At 31.3% G+C, this 18,837-nt stretch overlaps 1 protein-coding gene across 1 annotated transcript in view; it reads left to right on the top strand.

Annotated features, from left to right (window-relative positions):
* Positions 1–18,566, top strand: part of LOC139505214 (uncharacterized) — a gene marked incomplete at both ends in the record, with an annotated part of 34,921 nt that extends 16,355 nt beyond the window's left edge. The window contains 16 exon segments of the mRNA XM_071294974.1: positions 565–754; positions 1,182–1,427; positions 2,120–2,337; positions 6,547–6,652; positions 7,664–7,780; positions 8,042–8,177; positions 8,469–8,652; positions 9,046–9,322; positions 9,731–9,917; positions 10,602–10,813; positions 12,260–12,489; positions 12,612–12,765; positions 13,103–13,287; positions 13,671–13,808; positions 17,449–17,623; positions 18,434–18,566. Coding sequence (XP_071151075.1) covers positions 565–754; positions 1,182–1,427; positions 2,120–2,337; positions 6,547–6,652; positions 7,664–7,780; positions 8,042–8,177; positions 8,469–8,652; positions 9,046–9,322; positions 9,731–9,917; positions 10,602–10,813; positions 12,260–12,489; positions 12,612–12,765; positions 13,103–13,287; positions 13,671–13,808; positions 17,449–17,623; positions 18,434–18,566 — 2,888 coding nt within the window.
* Between the last annotated feature and the right edge of the window lie 271 nt (positions 18,567–18,837).

Raw genomic sequence — 18,837 nt, 5'->3', positions numbered from 1 at the left:
TATAAATGATGTCATTGTTAAAGTCATCTTTTAAACTTTATCTCCCATTGTCCAGAATTGTAGTTGAATCAACTACAACCATTGCATTAGTTCATATACATTGTAATACTTAATACTACTTCCCACTGATAAATTAGCACAATCTTTACCTTTCAGTGCTTGATAAGAATCGAGTTTCTGATAAATTATACTGGATCAAAATCAAATACAGTTGAAGATCATTAATAAAAAACCAAAAGTCTATAAGTATTGCCAAATAAATAAGGCAATTTATTCCTAGGAGTAAGAAAACCTTAATTTTTGAATAACTTGATAAACAGTTAATTAGAGAAAATAAATATTTCATGACAGCATGGAAATTACGACTACTTGGCTATTGTAAAACTCAGGTTCCGAATGCCTACCTTTGGAAGTTCTAACAAGTCACAGTTGTTATGTTAGGAATATATATTCATTCCTGCTTTGAGATGAGTAGACAAAAAAAGAATTTAATTGTAGGAGTTTGCTTATAGTGAAGTTTTAGATATTTATAAAAATGACTTGAAACCAACTTTTGAATTTCAGATCAACTTTGAAATGGTACTTACAGGAGAGATGGACTTCTCTCGTTGTAAGAGGTTTTCTATCAGAGGATACGACCAAGTCAGACTGACCTCCACTGTATCCACAGAAATCAAAGATTGTAAAGCATTTAATCCAATCCTTATCAACCCAAATATCGTGATTGATGCTGTAGGAGCAGCCAGTGCAACAGGTCAGTTTATTATCATATCTGTGGTAAACAAAAGTTCTTGGCTTATTTCAAGGCTGTGCTTTCTGATATTCATTTAATTATTTTAACTGAACTTGTTTTAAGAATATACCTATACAGTTCAAATTCTACATTCTCAAGTGGAAAAACTAACTGTGATAAAAATAATTTGTTAGATCGTTTATCGTCCACATCAAATTTTCTTATTTTTTAGTGTGACAAGAAAATCATTATTATTGATTTCCCCAGGTAAAGTTAATCAAGACATTATTACAGATAGTCCTTTTTCTGAAAAATATCTTTTAAAAATAAATTAAAAATAGAAGATTTTTAATGCAGTGCACTCTTGGTACATTATATACGTCTTAGAAATAACCAAGTATTAGCTATTGTTTTTGTTAACATACCATCTGTCTTATTTAATATTTAGAGGGAATAGGCATGCCAATTTTTCTGGAAGAGAATGATAGGTGGAAGCCAGCAGACGAGGATTATACACCATACAAAAATCTTATCTCAGCCGTGTGGCCCAGTTTACGTCACGGAGAAAATGTCAATTATAAGTATGCCATTATAGATGCCAAGAATGTGGATGTTACAACATACTATAAACAAGTTGGTCAGCTGAGCTTGGTAGATCCATGTATTCCAGATGCTATCAGATGTGGGGAAACTCGTAAGTGGTGCCTCTCTTTGTTATAAGAACATTGCCCAGTCAAATCAATTTGAATTTTATGGCATTTTCTGTCATTATAGATCACAATTGACTACTGAATACAAATAATCAGTTAAGATGTTACTGCAATTGTAAAATTTTAATGCAGAACAGAATTTTGATTTATTAGATTTTTCATTATCAAATCTTATGATGTTTTTTTTATACAAAAACAGAGAATACAAGATTGATAAAAATTCAAAGCTCTAATGTGTAAGGGGAGATAACTCAGATAATATAGGTACATTAATTTTATCCATATTAATTTTTTGGGAAATTTTACATAATCCCTATTTTTTTTCTGAATATCTTTTGAAGCATTCCATAAGAGCATTTGTCTTGTTATTTTAGTACATAGTATAATAGTGCCTTTATCATGTATAAGCATTACAAAATTTGATAATATTGCACACACTAATTAAAAATATGAAAAATTAATATACAAAATTTCATGTAGTAAACAGTTTGGCATTTAACTTTTAGATGGCATATTTATTTTCACAAGAAATACTCATAAATTACACTCTTTTTGTCAGCTTAGCTGATGTATAAAATTGATGAATGAAGAATTCAGCAAAAGTTGTCAAGTTGATTAATTAATATAATATGTATAACTGCACAGTTTGTTGTAATCATTAATGATTTTGCTACAGATAGAGAATTTATGAATGAGGAGTTCACACACAATGAACTGGTCCATGGTACAAGATACACAGTGTGTATATATGCTCCACAGACTGCTATTGTGAATGAAGATTGGATACTACAATTACCAGCTGTCAGTGCATGTAGTGATGGAATCATCGTAGATCTAACTCCCCCTACTGCTGGAAGGTTGTGGATTGGTCATAATATTAATACCATTTACCAGGTATGTAGTAACTCCTACCGCTGGAAGGTTGTGGATTGGTCATAATATAAATACCATCTACCAGGTATGTAGTAACTCCTCCTACTGCTGGAAGGTTGTGGATTGGTCATAATATTAATACCATCTATCAGGTATGTAGTAACTCATCCTACCGCTGGAAGGTTGTGGATTGGTATTAATACCATCTACCAGGTATGTAGTAACTCCTCCTACTGCTGGAAGGTTGTGGATTGGTCATAATATTAATACCATCTATCAGGTATGTAGTAACTCCTCCTTCCACTGGAAGGTTCTGGATTGGTATTAATACCATCTACCAGGTATGTAGTAATTCCTCAAACTGCTGGAAGGTTGTGGATTGGTCATAATATTAATACCATCTATCAGGTATGTAGTAACTCCTCCTACTGCTGGAAGGTTGTGGATTGGTCATAATAATAATACCATCTATCAGGTATGTAGTAACTCCTCCTACTGCTGGAAGGTTGTGGATTGGTCATAATAATAATACCATCTATCAGGTATGTAGTAACTCCTTCTACCGCTGGAAGGTTGTGGATTGGTCATAATATAAATACCATCTATCAGGTATGTAGTAACTCGTCCTACCGCTGGAAGGTTGTGGATTGGTCATAATATTAATACCATCTACCAGGTATGTAGTAACTCCTCCTTCTGCTGGAAGGTTGTTGATTGGTCATAATATTAATACCATCTACCAGGTATGTAGTAACTCCTCCTACCGCTGGAAGGTTGTGAATTGGTCATAATGTTAAAACCATCTATCAGGTATGCAGTAACTCCTCCTACCGCTGGAAGGTTGTGGATTGGTCATAATATTAATACCATCTATCAGGTATGTAGTAACTCCTCCTACTGCTGGAAGGTTGTGGATTGGTCATAATATTAATACCATCTATCAGGTATGTAGTTACTCCTCCTACTGCTGGAAGGTTGTGGATTGGTAATAATATTAATACCATCTATCAGGTATGTAGTAACTCCTCCTACGGCTGGAAGGTTGTGGATTGGTCATAATATTAATACCATCTATCAGGTATGTAGTAACTCCCCCTACCGCTGGAAGGTTGTGGATTGGTCATAATATTAATACCATCTACCAGGTATGTAGTAACTCCTCCTACCACTGGAAGGTTGTGGATTGGTCATAATATTCAGGGACTAAACTTAACTGTTAACTGTTTTTGTCTAGGGGCCAGCTGGGCCCCTAAGATATTTTTTTCAGGGGCCCAGTTGAAATTTTAGGAGCCCAACCAATCTTTATACAAAAAGACTAAATGAAAATAAAACTGAAAATAACTTTGTATATACTTACTAACAGTGTTCCAGCTTGAATCTCAGGGCAGAAGGGTGCTAGTGCTCCTAAGTAAGGAGTTTTATAAATAAAACAGGTGAGATGGGAGAGGATTATATTATTTTGATGCAACAATACAATGCATATATTGCAAAAGCTTAGAACTGTTACTTTTTTTTCTCCATAATTGTTAAAATTAAAAGCATTTTATAAGTGCCCCCATGTAAGGAGGATCATAAATACAAGAAGTAAAACAGGAAGTACAGTCTTGTTTATGTTCAAATACAAATTTCTCTGATTCTTCTTTAAATGTATGTTCATGGTATGAAATAAAACAGTTTTTTTTTAATAAAGCTTATAATATTTAAATTATTGCCACCAGAAATCTATAATACTAAAATTACGAGGTCCAATTTGTCAGCCGTCATCACATAAAAAACGATGAATCAAAGAATTCAACTTTATATATAACTAATATAGTACAAAGGTGTAGATTAAAAATTACACCACTCCAGGCCCTTTTGTTTTCCACGTAATTAGTATTGCCAATAATTAACAAGTTCCGGGTCTAATCCGATACCGATACCAATAGTATATTCACCTGTTACCTATTACCTTATCTGTACGTTCCGCATCTGACAGGCGCAGCACCAAACGGTGTATTCAGGATTAATATGCTATATACACGGGTCATAATCACAGGATTGACACTACTAAATTGTAGTATTTTAATCAGTAAGACTTTCTAAGATAACAATACCAATACTAAACATCTGGACTAAAAATAAGGTGTATAGGTACAGTTTTCAATTTGTTAGCGGGCATGACGTAAAACAGCGAATCAAAGAATTCAACTTTATTTATAACTAATATAGGACAATGATGTTGATTAAAAAATACTCCATTACAGGACCTTTTGTTTTCCAAATAATTAATATTACCAATAATTGATAAGTTCCAGTTCGACGGGTTCAAACAGAAAGATTTGAAAACAGAGAAAACTGTGTATCTTATAATCGTCATGACTTTATCAGATGACAATACTAATACTAAAATAAGGCTTGCGCAAAGTTATATACTTTAATTCAGTCACGGACCCGCGATATCACGGGTGTGTTCTAGTGTATTATAAGATTTGACAATATTTATTTTAGGTTATTTCCTGCCAAAATTGTCTCCCTTTAATTTTTTTCAACTTCCTGTTGACCTGACAATATGGCTGGTTTTTTTTAATAAATACTATCTCAATCCAAGCCATCCAACTTTTTTGTGGATTGGTCATAATATTAATACCATCTATCAGGTATGTAGTAACTCCTCCTACCGCTGGAAGGTTGTGGATTGGTCATAATATAAATACCATCTATCAGGTATGTAGTAACTCCCCCTACCGCTGGAAGGTTGTGGATTGGTCATAATATAAATACCATCTATCAGGTATGTAGTAACTCCTCCTACCGCTGGAAGGTTGTGGATTGGTCATAATATAAATACCATCTATCAGGTATGTAGTAACTCCTACCGCTGGAAGGTTGTGTAATTGGTCATAATATTAATACCATCTATCAGGTATGTAGTAACTCCTCTTACCGCTGGAAGGTTGTGTAATTGGTCATAATATTAATACCATCTATCAGGTATGTAGTAACTCCTCCTACCGCTGGAAGGTTGTGGATTGGTCATAATATAAATACCATCTATCAGGTATGTAGTAACTCCTCCTACCGCTGGAAGGTTGTGGATTGGTCATAATATTAATACCATCTATCAGGTATGTAGTAACTCCTCCTACCGCTGGAAGGTTGTGGATTGGTCATACTATTAATACCATCAATCAGGTATGTAGAAACTCCTCCTACCGCTGGAAGGTTGTGGATTGGTCATACTATTAATACCATCAATCAGGTATGTAGAAACTCCTCCTACCGCTGGAAGGTTGTGGATTGGTCATACTATTAATACCATCTATCAGGTATGTAGTAACTCCTCCTACCGCTGGAAGGTTGTGGATTGGTCATACTATTAATACCATCTATCAGGTATGTAGTAACTCCTCCTACCGCTGGAAGGTTGTGGATTGGTCATACTATTAATACCATCTATCAGGTATGTAGTAACTCCTCCTACCGCTGGAAGGTTGTGGATTGGTCATACTATTAATACCATCTATCAGGTATGTAGTAACTCCTCCTACCGCTGGAAGGTTGTGGATTGGTCATACTATTAATACCATCTACCAGGTATGTAGTAACTCCTCCTACCGCTGGAAGATTGTGGATTGGTCATAATATTAATACAATCTATCAGGTATGTATTCAGGCTTAGGCTTAATTAAGTCTTCCACTTTTCTACAATACTAGATAAGTTTACTGTGCTCCAATGATGTCTTACTGGCTTTAAATCCAAATACAGTATATCTCCACTAATCTCATTTGATTGCTTTCTTAATGGCATTAAAACAAATCACTGCTGAGACTATACTTTTAACCAGGGTTTCAGATGCATAGATAAATTTCAAATCCAATGTTTTGTTATCAATGTCACTCAAAAACCTTATTAATATTATTATCTTTACTTTACATTTTATATTTATATATCCATTGTGCAGTAATATTTAGAAGGATTAGGTAGTTTTGGAAGTTTATATAGCTGTTACATAGTATTTGAGAATATAATTTTTTAGAAGAAATTCCCAGGATAAGAAAAGTTGTCATGCATTTAATACATTAAAAAATAGTTCACACTGTATTGTTTTTTTCTCTCACTTACTTATAACATAAACAATTAATTGTTTTGGTTTGGCAGTCTATGTTATAAAACTGTTACTTCTCTTATAAAAGCTGTAAAAAATGATTCATTTTTCAAATTATTATGGAAATTGTTTTCTATTTTAGACATCTGATTCAGACATGTATGTAAACTGGGATAATTTCCAAGATGTGGAAGAATTTAACAATGGACCACACCCATCTGGAATTAAAGAATACATACTAGGAATTGGTGAGAAAGTACATCACTTGAATGATCAGATTTTGCTTGCAATTCAGTAAATTCGATTCATTTATAAACTTTAAGAGGTGCAAAGTGGAGGATAACCTATTCCTAAAAATTAAGTATTGGTATACAGGGCGGAAATTGTGCAATTATGATCATTCTAAAAGGGGGGTGCAATGACCTTTCAAAAGCTAATATTTGTTTTTACCTCTTCTAGGGTTAAAGCGTATATTTTCAAAGAAAAAATAACCTTCTCAATACTTCTTCAAATCATTAAACTAAAATAATGTGATTCCTTTGTGTCGAGCCTTCGACTTTAGTTGAAAAAGCGAAACATAGCGATCCTGCATTTGGTCAGCGGCCTCAGCGTCCAAAATTATTCACTCTGTGGTTAAAGTTTTTGAACTTTTAATAACTTTCTTAAACTATCCTGGATTTCTACTAAACTTGGACAGAAGCTTGTTTATGATCATAAGATAGTATCCAGAAGTAAATTTTGTAAAAAAAAAAATCCATTTTTTTCCTTATTTTACTTATAAATGGACTTACATTTTCTGCCAGGAAACAACACATTCACTAAGTGGTTAAAGTTTTTAAAATTTTATTAACTTTCTTATATTATTTTGGTTTTGTACCAAACTTGGACAGAATCTTGTTTATGATCAAATGCTAGTATCTAGAAGGAAATTTTGTTTTCTTCAAGTTAACATTACATTCAGTCTGCAGTTAAAGTTTTTAAACATTTATTAGATTCTTAAACTATCCTGGATTTTTACCAAACATGGACAGAAGCTTCTTACAATCAAAAAATAGTATCGGGAGGAATATTTTTATTGATTTATTTCCTCATTTTTGTTGAGCCTGCGATTAACAGAAAAAGTAGGCGAGACACTGGGTTTTGCGGAACCCTTACAAATTTTTTCCTTTAACAGGAACAATGTTGCCTGGATTATATTTCCTTGGGAATATTAAGTTTTTATGGTTATAATGTGTTGCCTTCTTTTTAATTTATACTAGGTACATCTAGTGGAGGTAATGATGTTGTTGCTTTTGAGAATGTTGGAGTGCTACAACATAAAGCCTTACATCAACTGAATTTACAGAATGGTTACAAGTATTATGCTACTCTAAAAGGTTAGTAGAGGTTATCAACTCAAAATTTAATACTGAAATAATAATGATTAAAGTTTAAAAAAAAAATTGCTGAAAAGTTAAAAAATGTCAAAAGATATAGTTTTAATATTGATAATTTAGATAACTTTAATGCTCCTCAATACGTAAGTTTGGAATATGAAATATCCAAGCAGAATTGTCCATGATATTTGAAAATTACCATTGATCATATTACAATACATTACATTATAAGTTTTGAATTTATTGTTTCTGACATTGTAGCTGTTGATTTTGCTAACAGAGAAACAGAAGTTGTATCTGAGCCCGTCATCATAGATACAACTCCACCAGTAACAAGTAATAAACCAATAGTTATAACTAACAGGCATATTACGTCTACAACAGAAATAGATCCATGGTGAGTCTTAAGGGTCAAAGGTTAATTATTTGAAACAGGCATATTACAGAGATCCATGCTAAATTTAAAATTAAGTTGGTGTAAGCATTTGACATATTACTGGTTTATTCAACCAACATGCATGAAATGATAGTTAGCAAGCACAAACAGGTTTTGTTAAAGAGATTGCTCAAGAACCTTAGAGAACAATACAAAATGCTACTGATAAAGATTTGTGATGTCCTTCCATCATTTCACAGGTCATTGCATTTTGTCTTACCAATAGACCTTTTTTTATTCTTTTCATTTTAGTTGGAAGGATGTGTTCCTTGACTTAGAGTCTGGTATAGATTATTACTTGTGGTCAGTTGGATCAGAGCCAGGATATACAGATATGATGTCTTACCTGAAGGTTGTTGATGAAGAATGTGGAATGACAGACAAAAATAATCCTTTAGATCTAAAAGATGGCCATTACTACTATATCAATGTCAGGGTAACTAACTTTACTTTGAGTTTAAACAGTGTTTTGATTGTCAGAGAATATTTCATATCTTAAAATACTTAAAAAATGTTTTGCAAAATAGTGCTGCGATTTTTAGTTTAATTTTAAATAGTGGTAAATGGGCTTGATTTGCAATCTGTGTATAGATATAGGAAGATGTGGTGTGAGTGCCAATGAGACAGTTAACTCTCCATGCATGACCAGATTTTAAAATGGTTAAAATAATAAATTTTAATATTTATATTGAAATATTTATTCATTTCAGTATTTAGTCCCTACAATTGTGATATTTAAGATATAATTCTTTATTCTGTACATAAAATATTTTAAAGAGATTCAATCTTTATGACCATGTAATACTGATATATATTTTCACTTATTTAGGCTTTCAACAAGGCAGGACTATCATCATTAGCTACATCCTGGGCTTTTCAAGTGGACACAACAGCACCTACACCTGGTCATGTGTATGATGGAGATAAAAGTCAGCTGACAGGAAGTGTCAAGGACATTGACTTCCAAACAGAAACCAAAGTGCTACATGCCTGTTGGGAAGGTTTCCATGAATCTCACTCCACAATAAAAGATTATTATGTTTCTGTTGGGACCTGTCCACAGTGTGAAGATATATTACAGGAACAGGCTGTGGGAATTACATATGGTATGTATAGACCAGAAAATACCGCTCAACCATTAAAGATTATTCTGTTTCTGTAGGAGCCTGATCACAATGTGAACATATTTTAAAGCAACTAGATCTCAGAATTACATATAGTTATATTATTATCAATGAAAAACACTTCTAAAAGTAACAAAGAATTAGGTTCCATTGATGGATTCAATCTTTGTATGACAAATTAATAGACAGCAAACTTCAAAAATGGAAAAAATAGTACAATTGTACAAATGGGAGAGCATTTTAAAAGCTTCAAAGATGTACAATTTCAGAGTTGAATAAGAGCATATCACTTTGGTACATGACTGATATTTTACACAACAATAATCGTGTAAATCATTCCCCATGTGCAATAAATAAATCTTACATATGTATTATTTTGTTTCACTTCAGACTTTACTTTAGAGAACATCCATCTTGGTACAGGTCTGAGATATTACACCACAGTGACGGCATGTAACACAGCAGACATGTGTACCACTGTGACATCAGATGGTGTGATTATAGACAACAGTGCCCCTGTAGCTGGAAAAGTTCAGGATGGAACTGGATTCATTGACACAGAATACCAGTCTATGACGTAAGATACTTATCAGGTGTATTGCTTTCTGAGAGGGAGTAGTGTGGGAATGATATGTGAAGTAGAAGCATAAATCTTTGATACACCTAATGTATGTCTTAGTAACAGTTACAAAAGTTTCATTGTGTTCAACATGTCTATGTGCTTGTTATTTGGTTAATTTGATTACATCAGGAACAGTAATTTACATAACTTTTGCCTTGACATGTTTCAATGAAAAAGCTGTTAATACATGTATGTGTTAAAATTCTACAAAAACTATATCTCTGCTATGTGGCATGTGTTTGATGAAACATGGTCTCGCAGGGTATGAAATTAGCAGGGGCCCACAGGCCAATGGCCCCTAAAATTTGGTGTGGACTACTTAAATTTCTGCTTTTCTTGTATAGAACTATATATGTAGGCTACAAAATTTAAGCTATGGGCTACCATTGCCTTAGTCTTACATTCTATCCCTGGTCTTATATGAGTTTTCCCCTGATACCTGACATGTTTCAATGAAACAGCTGTTATTATGTGTAACAGGACCTTTACCTTAGCTAAGTGGTTTGTGTTTGATGATCTGTAATCTGGTATGAGTTCTTACTTAATTCTTGACATGTTTCAAATTGCTGTAATTGAGTGTAAATATTTTACAGAATGATTTTAATTAAACATCTGTAATTAACTATAAAAGTTTTACAGGACCTATATCTCAGCTAAGTGGTATGGGTTTGATGATCCTCAGTCTGGTCTTGAGAAGTATGTTTGGATGGCAGGAACCACCAAAGGAGGCACTGATATTATACCGGAGACAGAACTTCATCTTACAGAGACTGCTGCCTTCTATAATACTTCTCTAGGACTACCATTAAACCAGAGAATCTTTGTTACTGTCCGAGCTTACAACAAAGTTGGTAAGATACAGTATTATTCTGTTAAATTAAATGGAAAACATTCTTTTGTATGTTATAATTTATATTGAGTAAATAGAAGAACTGCTTATTTCATACAAAAATAACTATCTTACATCATACATTTGTAGATTCATTTATTGTTGAACCTTTAAGGGCAAGGTGAAATACCGACAAACACAATTTTAATGGTTACATCTTTTCCCCTCTAAAATGATTTGTGAGATTACAGAGTATCAAATGACACTAATCTATATTATTATAGAATTATCACTGCCTCTTAAGTATTGTACAGCCCCTTTGAAAGTTTCATACTCACTATGATATATGACCTGATCAGATCTGTAGATGAATCCTACAACAGATCTCTTTGGTTCTCACTTGACAGAGTACATCAAAATCAGAATACAACACAATCCCCCCTCTTAAATTCCTATTCTAGAAAAAGGACCTAAAAGAATATAATTTAAAATAAAATGTTATAAAATCTACGCTGCAGATCAATCTATCTAAAAACATTTATTGTAACATTAAATCATAAAGTAATATTGGAAGTGGAGAATTTTTACAAATGTTTGACTTTATATATATAAAAAAGAAGTTTCTGAACTACTTCTCAAGATCCTGTCCAAAACCTTGATCATTTCATTTGCTTACACTTTTTCTTGTTCAGCAAATTTCTCCTTAGTCCTCTTCTATTTGAAAATTCTCTAAATTCACATCCTCTGTGTCCTTTTAGTCAATATGATTTTTTAATTTTCGAAAAAAATGATAAATCTTCTGTAATAAGGAACTTTTCTGATGAAAGATCTTATACAAAAATATGTGTCAGGGGTTTCCATCTTGACTATTGCCAATACATTAGAAGGATTAGCACCAGTTCTGTTGACACAATATGTTAGAGATATTCCATTGCGTTAAGCTTTAATTCAGCATCAATTCAACCATAATATCTGAAAGACTGAAAATTAAATGATAGTGCATCAATTTTTTTTTTCAAAACACTATTTTATTATCTAGATACAAAACTAGAACATGCCACTTCAATCTTTGTATTGCTGTCTTAATAATTCTTTTGAAGTTTACTTTGCATTGCACAATCTAATTTTCATTGTAACATATTGGTATAAACCACCTCTATGATTAGATGATTAGTATGCACCTTATGATAAACTACACTCAGGTCCAAAACAGACACCAACTAAGCTGCATTCAATGAGTCAGTATATCATCCTCTGTTAAAGGGGTCGGGTACGAATCTTTGATGAGATAAATGTTCAATTTCCTGTAATCAACACACAGGCTCAAAGATTGTCTTTCCCTCAAAAAATTACTAGACACTTCTTCCTCAAATGGTAATTTCTTTCACACATGTTGGTCTTTTTCTTTTCTTATTTCTACATCTTCAGAAAATACTTGAAAATAAAAAAATATATAATATGATTTTAGGTTTATGGTCAGAATCAACATCCAACGGTTTTCTGGTGGACACATCAGCTCCTGTGATAACAACAACACCTACATTCTCAGCTGACTTTGGAATTAATGGATTGAAACAGGTTTATAGAACATCTATGAAGGTGGAATGGGCCGTTGATGATGATGAGTCATATATAAAAAGACAGTATCTGTCTGTCAATTCTCATATTGGAGGAGAATTTATGCTGTCATCACAATCAGTGAGTTGGCTTCATACACTTGTCTTTTTGAATTTTAAGTGTTTGCTGTTTTAATAATACATGACATACGGTCTGGTTATCATTAACAAGTAATTTTATTTTGTTTTCTTGGCTATTTCCAGGTTAATGGTATATCGAGATCCTATGTATTTTCTGGACTAGATTTACATGATGGAGTGACCTATTATGTGACCTTAATTTCGTGTAACAGTGCTGAGATATGTGTAACTTCTACTTCTCCAGGAATGTTTGTAGACAGTACTCCACCGTCTAGAGGTAAGTTTTTGTATACATTAAGGAGTCTGTGTTGGGATTGTACTATTTAGTGATATTCTTCAATTAAGTATGAATGTTGTATACATAAACCATTTGTGAGTGTTTGAATTATGGTCCTTTGGGTGTGCAATCTTTAGTACATTTTCTGTATTTGTGTTTTATACTCAGATTCAATTATTCCACAAGGTAAAGCAAATTAATTATATCACTATAAATGATAGGTAGATTTCTTACTATATATATACACATAAATCATACCAGTCTTTATAAGTTTCAAGTACTTTCATGGTAAACTTTTCTTTCAACTATTTTAAAGTATTGTTTTTCTGTTGATTAGGTATGTATGCTATAACAACTGACCATGCTGCTGATCCTGAACTCCTAAGACATGCTGCAGGATGGATGCTCTGGTCACAGAGAGCTGTAAATCTGGCCTGGTTAGGCTTCAGTGACCTACATTCTGATATAGACCATTATAAAGTAGCTGTGGGGTCTACCTATATGGGCCAGGATTTAAATGCAGTATGTAATATATTATAAATTTGATGTAGAGTTATTACATGTAGCCCAGTACAAGTTTAAGAGGAAGTATATATGTTTTGGCTGTATTCTGCTCTTTAATCAAGTTGTTGTCTTCTTGATATATTCCCCATTTTCATTCTCAATTTTATTGATTTGTTTCTGGTATTATTTTAAGAAATTCTGATGTGATTGATAATTCTTCCTGTATGGAACAATGGAAAAAATCAGATTGAATGTATAGCAGGAAGATAATATATGGTACAGTAAAGTTTCAAATGTCTAAAGAAGCTGTTATTTAAGTATTAGTAGCACATGCAAGCTCTGTAGGTTTTTTCTTTCCAGATTGCAATTTTTGCTACTACATACATATTTTATTTTTTTAGGATACGGATGAAAAATATTATCATACAAATACCAACACAGATCATGGGGATGAAGGAAAAGTTCAACTGTTTAAAGTGGAAACTAAAACTTTGACCAAATTTGATACACTGTACATATCTGTATGGGCTGTCAATGGGGTTAGTATGTTTTGCTAATGATTATACTCCTGCTTTAAAAAAGTGGCATTTACTGTTTTACCTCTGTCTGTCCTTCAGTCTGTCCAGCCTCTTGTCAGTTCATCAGTCGGTTGTTTGATATGTATAGGACAAATTAAATCATACACTTTGCAACGATATTAAATATATATAATGTAAGTAAAGAATTAGTTGTAACAAATAAAATCATACACTTTGGAACAATATTAAATATATATAATGTAAGTAAAGAATTAGATGTAACAAATAAAATCATACACTTTGGAACGATATTAAATATATATATTGTCAGTAAAGAATTAGATGTAACAAATAAAATCATACACTTTGGAACAATATTAAATATATATAATGTAAGTAAAGAATTAGATGTAAATGAACAACGATATTAAATTTAAATATATAGAATTAGATGTAAATGAACAACGATATTAAATTTAAATATATATAATGTCAGTAAAGAATAAGATGTAAATGAACAACGATATTAAATATATATAATGTCAGTAAAGAATAAGATGTAAATGAACAACGATATTAAATATATAAAATGTAAGTAAAGAATTAGATGTAAATGAACAACGATATTAAATATATATAAACTCAGTAAGAATTAGATGTAAATGAACAACGATATTAAATATATATAATGTCAATAAAGAATTATATGTAAATGAACAACGATATTAAATATATATAATGTCAATAAAGAATTATATGTAAATGAACAACCATATTAATTATATATATTGTAAGTAAAGAATTAGATGTAAATGAACAAAGATATTAATATATATAATGTCAATAAAGAATTATATGTAAATGAACAACTATATTAAATATATATATTATTAGTAAAGAATTAGATGTAAATGAACAACGAAATTAAATATATATAAAGTCAGTAAAGAATAAGATGTAAATGAACAACAATATTAAATATATATAAAGTCAGTAAAGAATTAGATCTAAATGAACAACGATATTAAATATATATAATGTCCAACGATATTAAATATATATAATGTAAGTAAAAATTTAGATGTAAATGAACAATGATATTAAATATATATAAAGTCAGTAAAGAATGAGATGTAAATGAACAACGATATTAAATATATATATTGTAAGTAAAAAAATTAGATGTAAATGAACAACAATATTAAATATATATAAAGTCAGTAAAGAATTAGATGTAAATGAACAACGATATTAAATATATATATTGTAAGTAAAGAATTAGATGTAAATGAACAACAATATTAAATATATATAAAGTCAGTAAAAAATTAGATGTAAATGAACAACGATATTAAATATATATAATGTCAGTAAAGAATTAAATGTTAATGAACAACGATATTAAATATATATAATGTCAGTAAAAAATTAGATGTAAATGAACAACGATATTAAATATATATAATGTAAGTAAAGAATTAGATGTAAATGAACAACGATATTAAATATATATAAAGTCAGTAAAGAATTAGATGTAAATGAACAACGATATTAAATATATATAATGTAAGTAAAGAATTAGATGTTAATGAACAACGATATTAAATATATATAATGTCAGTAAAAAATTAGATGTAAATGAACAACGATATTAAATATATATAATGTAAGTAAAGAATTAGATGTAAATGAACAACGATGTTAAATATATATAAAGTCAGTAAAGAATTAGATGTAAATGAACAATGATCAAAACACTACTATTTCTTACAACAAAAGTTTGGTGAACAAACACGTCATAGATTTGTTATTAGAGTTGTTTGATGAAATATAAATTGTTATAATTATTAAAAAGAAGAATCAAAATAATTCATTGCAACCCACTTTTAACATCAAATTCAGTTTTGAAATGTCTTTTATATTTTTCGCCAGAACAAAAACATGTAATCAGCACATTGTTCTGCTATTAAACCAACATTCTTCATTTCTGTCATACATATAACTCTACAGAAACACCTTGTCACTATCATTAACAAGGTTATATATAGTCAGTGACTTTATCATATATCAATGGATGGTCAATTGTATTCTACTGCAAAAATAGCCTAGATACAGAAATAAAAAGGTACTCTCAAGACGAAGAAGTATTTCAAACTTATTTATAGTATCCATCTATAAATATAACTTTACATGACCAACTATGGAATTCTTAAATAAACATTTTCATCCTCTTCTTTCGGCATTTAGGTCAGGTTTTGGTTGCCAAACTGCACTTATTAAAACAATAGAAGACTGGAAAAAAGCTCTGGAAGAGAACAAATTTATTGTTGCAATTTTGATGGATCTATCTAAAGCATTTGATTGTTTACCGCACGATTTACTTTTACTTAAATTGGAAGCATACAGTCTGTCTAAAAATTCTCTAAAATTATTAAAAAGTTATTTAGAAAACAGAAAACAACACATTAAAATTGGAAGTTCTTACAGTTAATGGGATCGTATGTTTAAAGGCGTACAGCAAGGGTCAATTCTTGGTCCAGTTCTTTTCAATATCTTCATAAATATCATATTTCATTTTGTACAAAAAAGCACCATTTATTGTTGAAAGTTTAGAAACTGATAGTTTAAATCTAATAAACTGGTTTTCTCTAAATTAAATGAAGGCTAATCCTGACAAATTCCAGGCTATAGCCATTGGAAAAAAAACAAATAAACATAATTTGATATTTAATTTAAATGGAAACAAAATTTCTTGTGAAGAAAATGTTAAACTTCTTGGAATAACTATAGATTCGGACTTAAACTTTAACAATCATATATCTGAAATATGTAAAAAGGCATCAAGACAATTAAAAATTCTAAAACGTTTGGGTAAATATTTAAACAGGCTAGGTAGGTTAAAAGCATACTACTCATTCATTCTTTCGAATTTTAACTATTGTCCAGTAATTTGGCACTACTGTAGTGAAAAAAATTCAAGAAAGAGCTCTAAAATTCATTTATGAAGATTATGATAGTCCTTACAAAAAACTGCTAGAAAAATCAAAATTACCATCTTTAGAATAAGAAGAATAAAAACAATTGCAATAGAAACATTTAAAATAATTCACAAAAAAAGTCCGAGCTACCTTCATGATTTAATTGATATAAAAATTAACAAGTATGACTCCCTAGAGTTCGAACTATTAAGTATGGCTTAAGATCGTTTCGCTATAATGCTGCACAAATCTGGAATGAGCTGCCAAACCATTGTCGAAGGGAAACATCTTTTGACCAATTCAAAAAATTGGTTCAAACATGGGATCCAAGTAACAGCTCATGTCAGTGCAGTGCATGCATATAGTGTTTATGCCTGTTTTATTTACTTTTATTTTTTGTGTGACTATATGATTTGTGCAATCTTATTATTAACTTGTGCTATGTTTTAAGTGTGCTATACTTTTAACTTATATATGTCATTAGTGGTTTCTTAATATGCATTATAGTTGTTTTCATGACTTTTGTATGTGTGTATTGTATTTTGTTATTAAGTCGATTTGAAAAGCTCACTAGAGCTTGTGTCTATGTAGATGATTGAATATCGACTCTAAATAAAACTTTGAATCTTGAATCTTGAATCTCATTTAAAGATTAATCATCATTTTGCATGTATGTTTTGCAGGTTGGTATGAGAAGTAAACTTATCCACTCAGCCTTTACAAAAGTACCTGGGGGACCTCTAGATCTTATCAGGAGATGTGATGCTATGTCATGTGATGGCCATTGTGTATGTGCTCCACAGGACCAAAAATGTCCTTTAAATCCAAGTCTTGGTAGCTGTAATGATGTATCAACAAGTAAGTATATCAAGGTCATGTGACGGCCATTGTGTATATGCTCCACAGGATAAAAAAGAGTCAAAGAACCATTCATTTCAATGACATTGTATAATTATGATTTATATGCTCTGTTGCTTTAAGGCATGCTTGAATATTTTGAATGAGTTCAGGTGGATGGAACTTATCTTGAATGTGATGCATTCAGCATGTGAAACTCAAGTCAGATTGGTATACTTTATGACCGCTTTCTAGCTAAAATATAGAAAATTTGTATTACATTCTTTGTAAGACTGTAAGAGTACTTTTTATATATATGAGCTGTGTCGGGTAGAAATCGACCTTATGCAAATAAGTATGAGTACATTTGTTAACCTTTTTTGAACATTGAGTAGATTTGATAACCCTACAAAGCAGGCCAAAATTCTTCTCTTATTTCATACTTTAATGTTCCGAAATCAGTTAAAGTCAAACACATATACATACACTTGCACATACACATATACATACACATATACATACACACATACATACACATATACATGTACTTGCATAGTAGGTTTCCATTTCTATCAGACACAGCTCATATATATACATGTATGCCTTCTAGATTTATAATCATAGAAATACAATGGAATGATGGATAAACAAAAATCACAATTGAAAGAAGTTTTCTTTGATCAGGATTGGAAAAAACTAAAATGATAAACACCAAACTATATATCATTGCAGGAAAAGGAAAATAATAATAAAAGGTTATTTATTAAAAATAATTTTAGTGTATAGACTTACTTATTAGGGTGTATTTAAATTTTGTTATTTTTTATTTAGATAATAACAACAATCTTCTACTGGTTAAAGATAGTAATGGCTATTCCAGTACTGATCAAGCCGTAACAGCCTCAGATAATATATTACGTGGAATATGGCTCGTGTCTCAAGTACAAGGCATGAAACCTTTATGGTAAGTCAAGGGAGATAACTCAATGGTTAAGCTGTATCAGGCTCAGATAATATATTACGTGGAATATGGCTCGTGTCGCAAGTACAAGGCATGAAACCTTTATGGTAAGTCAAGAAAGATAACTCATTGGTTAAGCCGTAACGGGCTCAGATAATATATTACGTGGAATATGGCTTGTGTCCTAAGTACAAGGCATGAAACCTTTATGGTAAGTCAAGAAAGATAACTCATTGGTTAAGCTGTTACGGGCTCAGATAATATATTACGTGGA

The sequence above is a fragment of the Mytilus edulis genome, unplaced genomic scaffold, assembly GCF_963676685.1.
Source record: "Mytilus edulis unplaced genomic scaffold, xbMytEdul2.2 SCAFFOLD_492, whole genome shotgun sequence".
NCBI lineage: Eukaryota > Metazoa > Mollusca > Bivalvia > Mytilida > Mytilidae > Mytilus > Mytilus edulis.
This window is presented reverse-complemented; position numbering and strand designations above follow the sequence as displayed.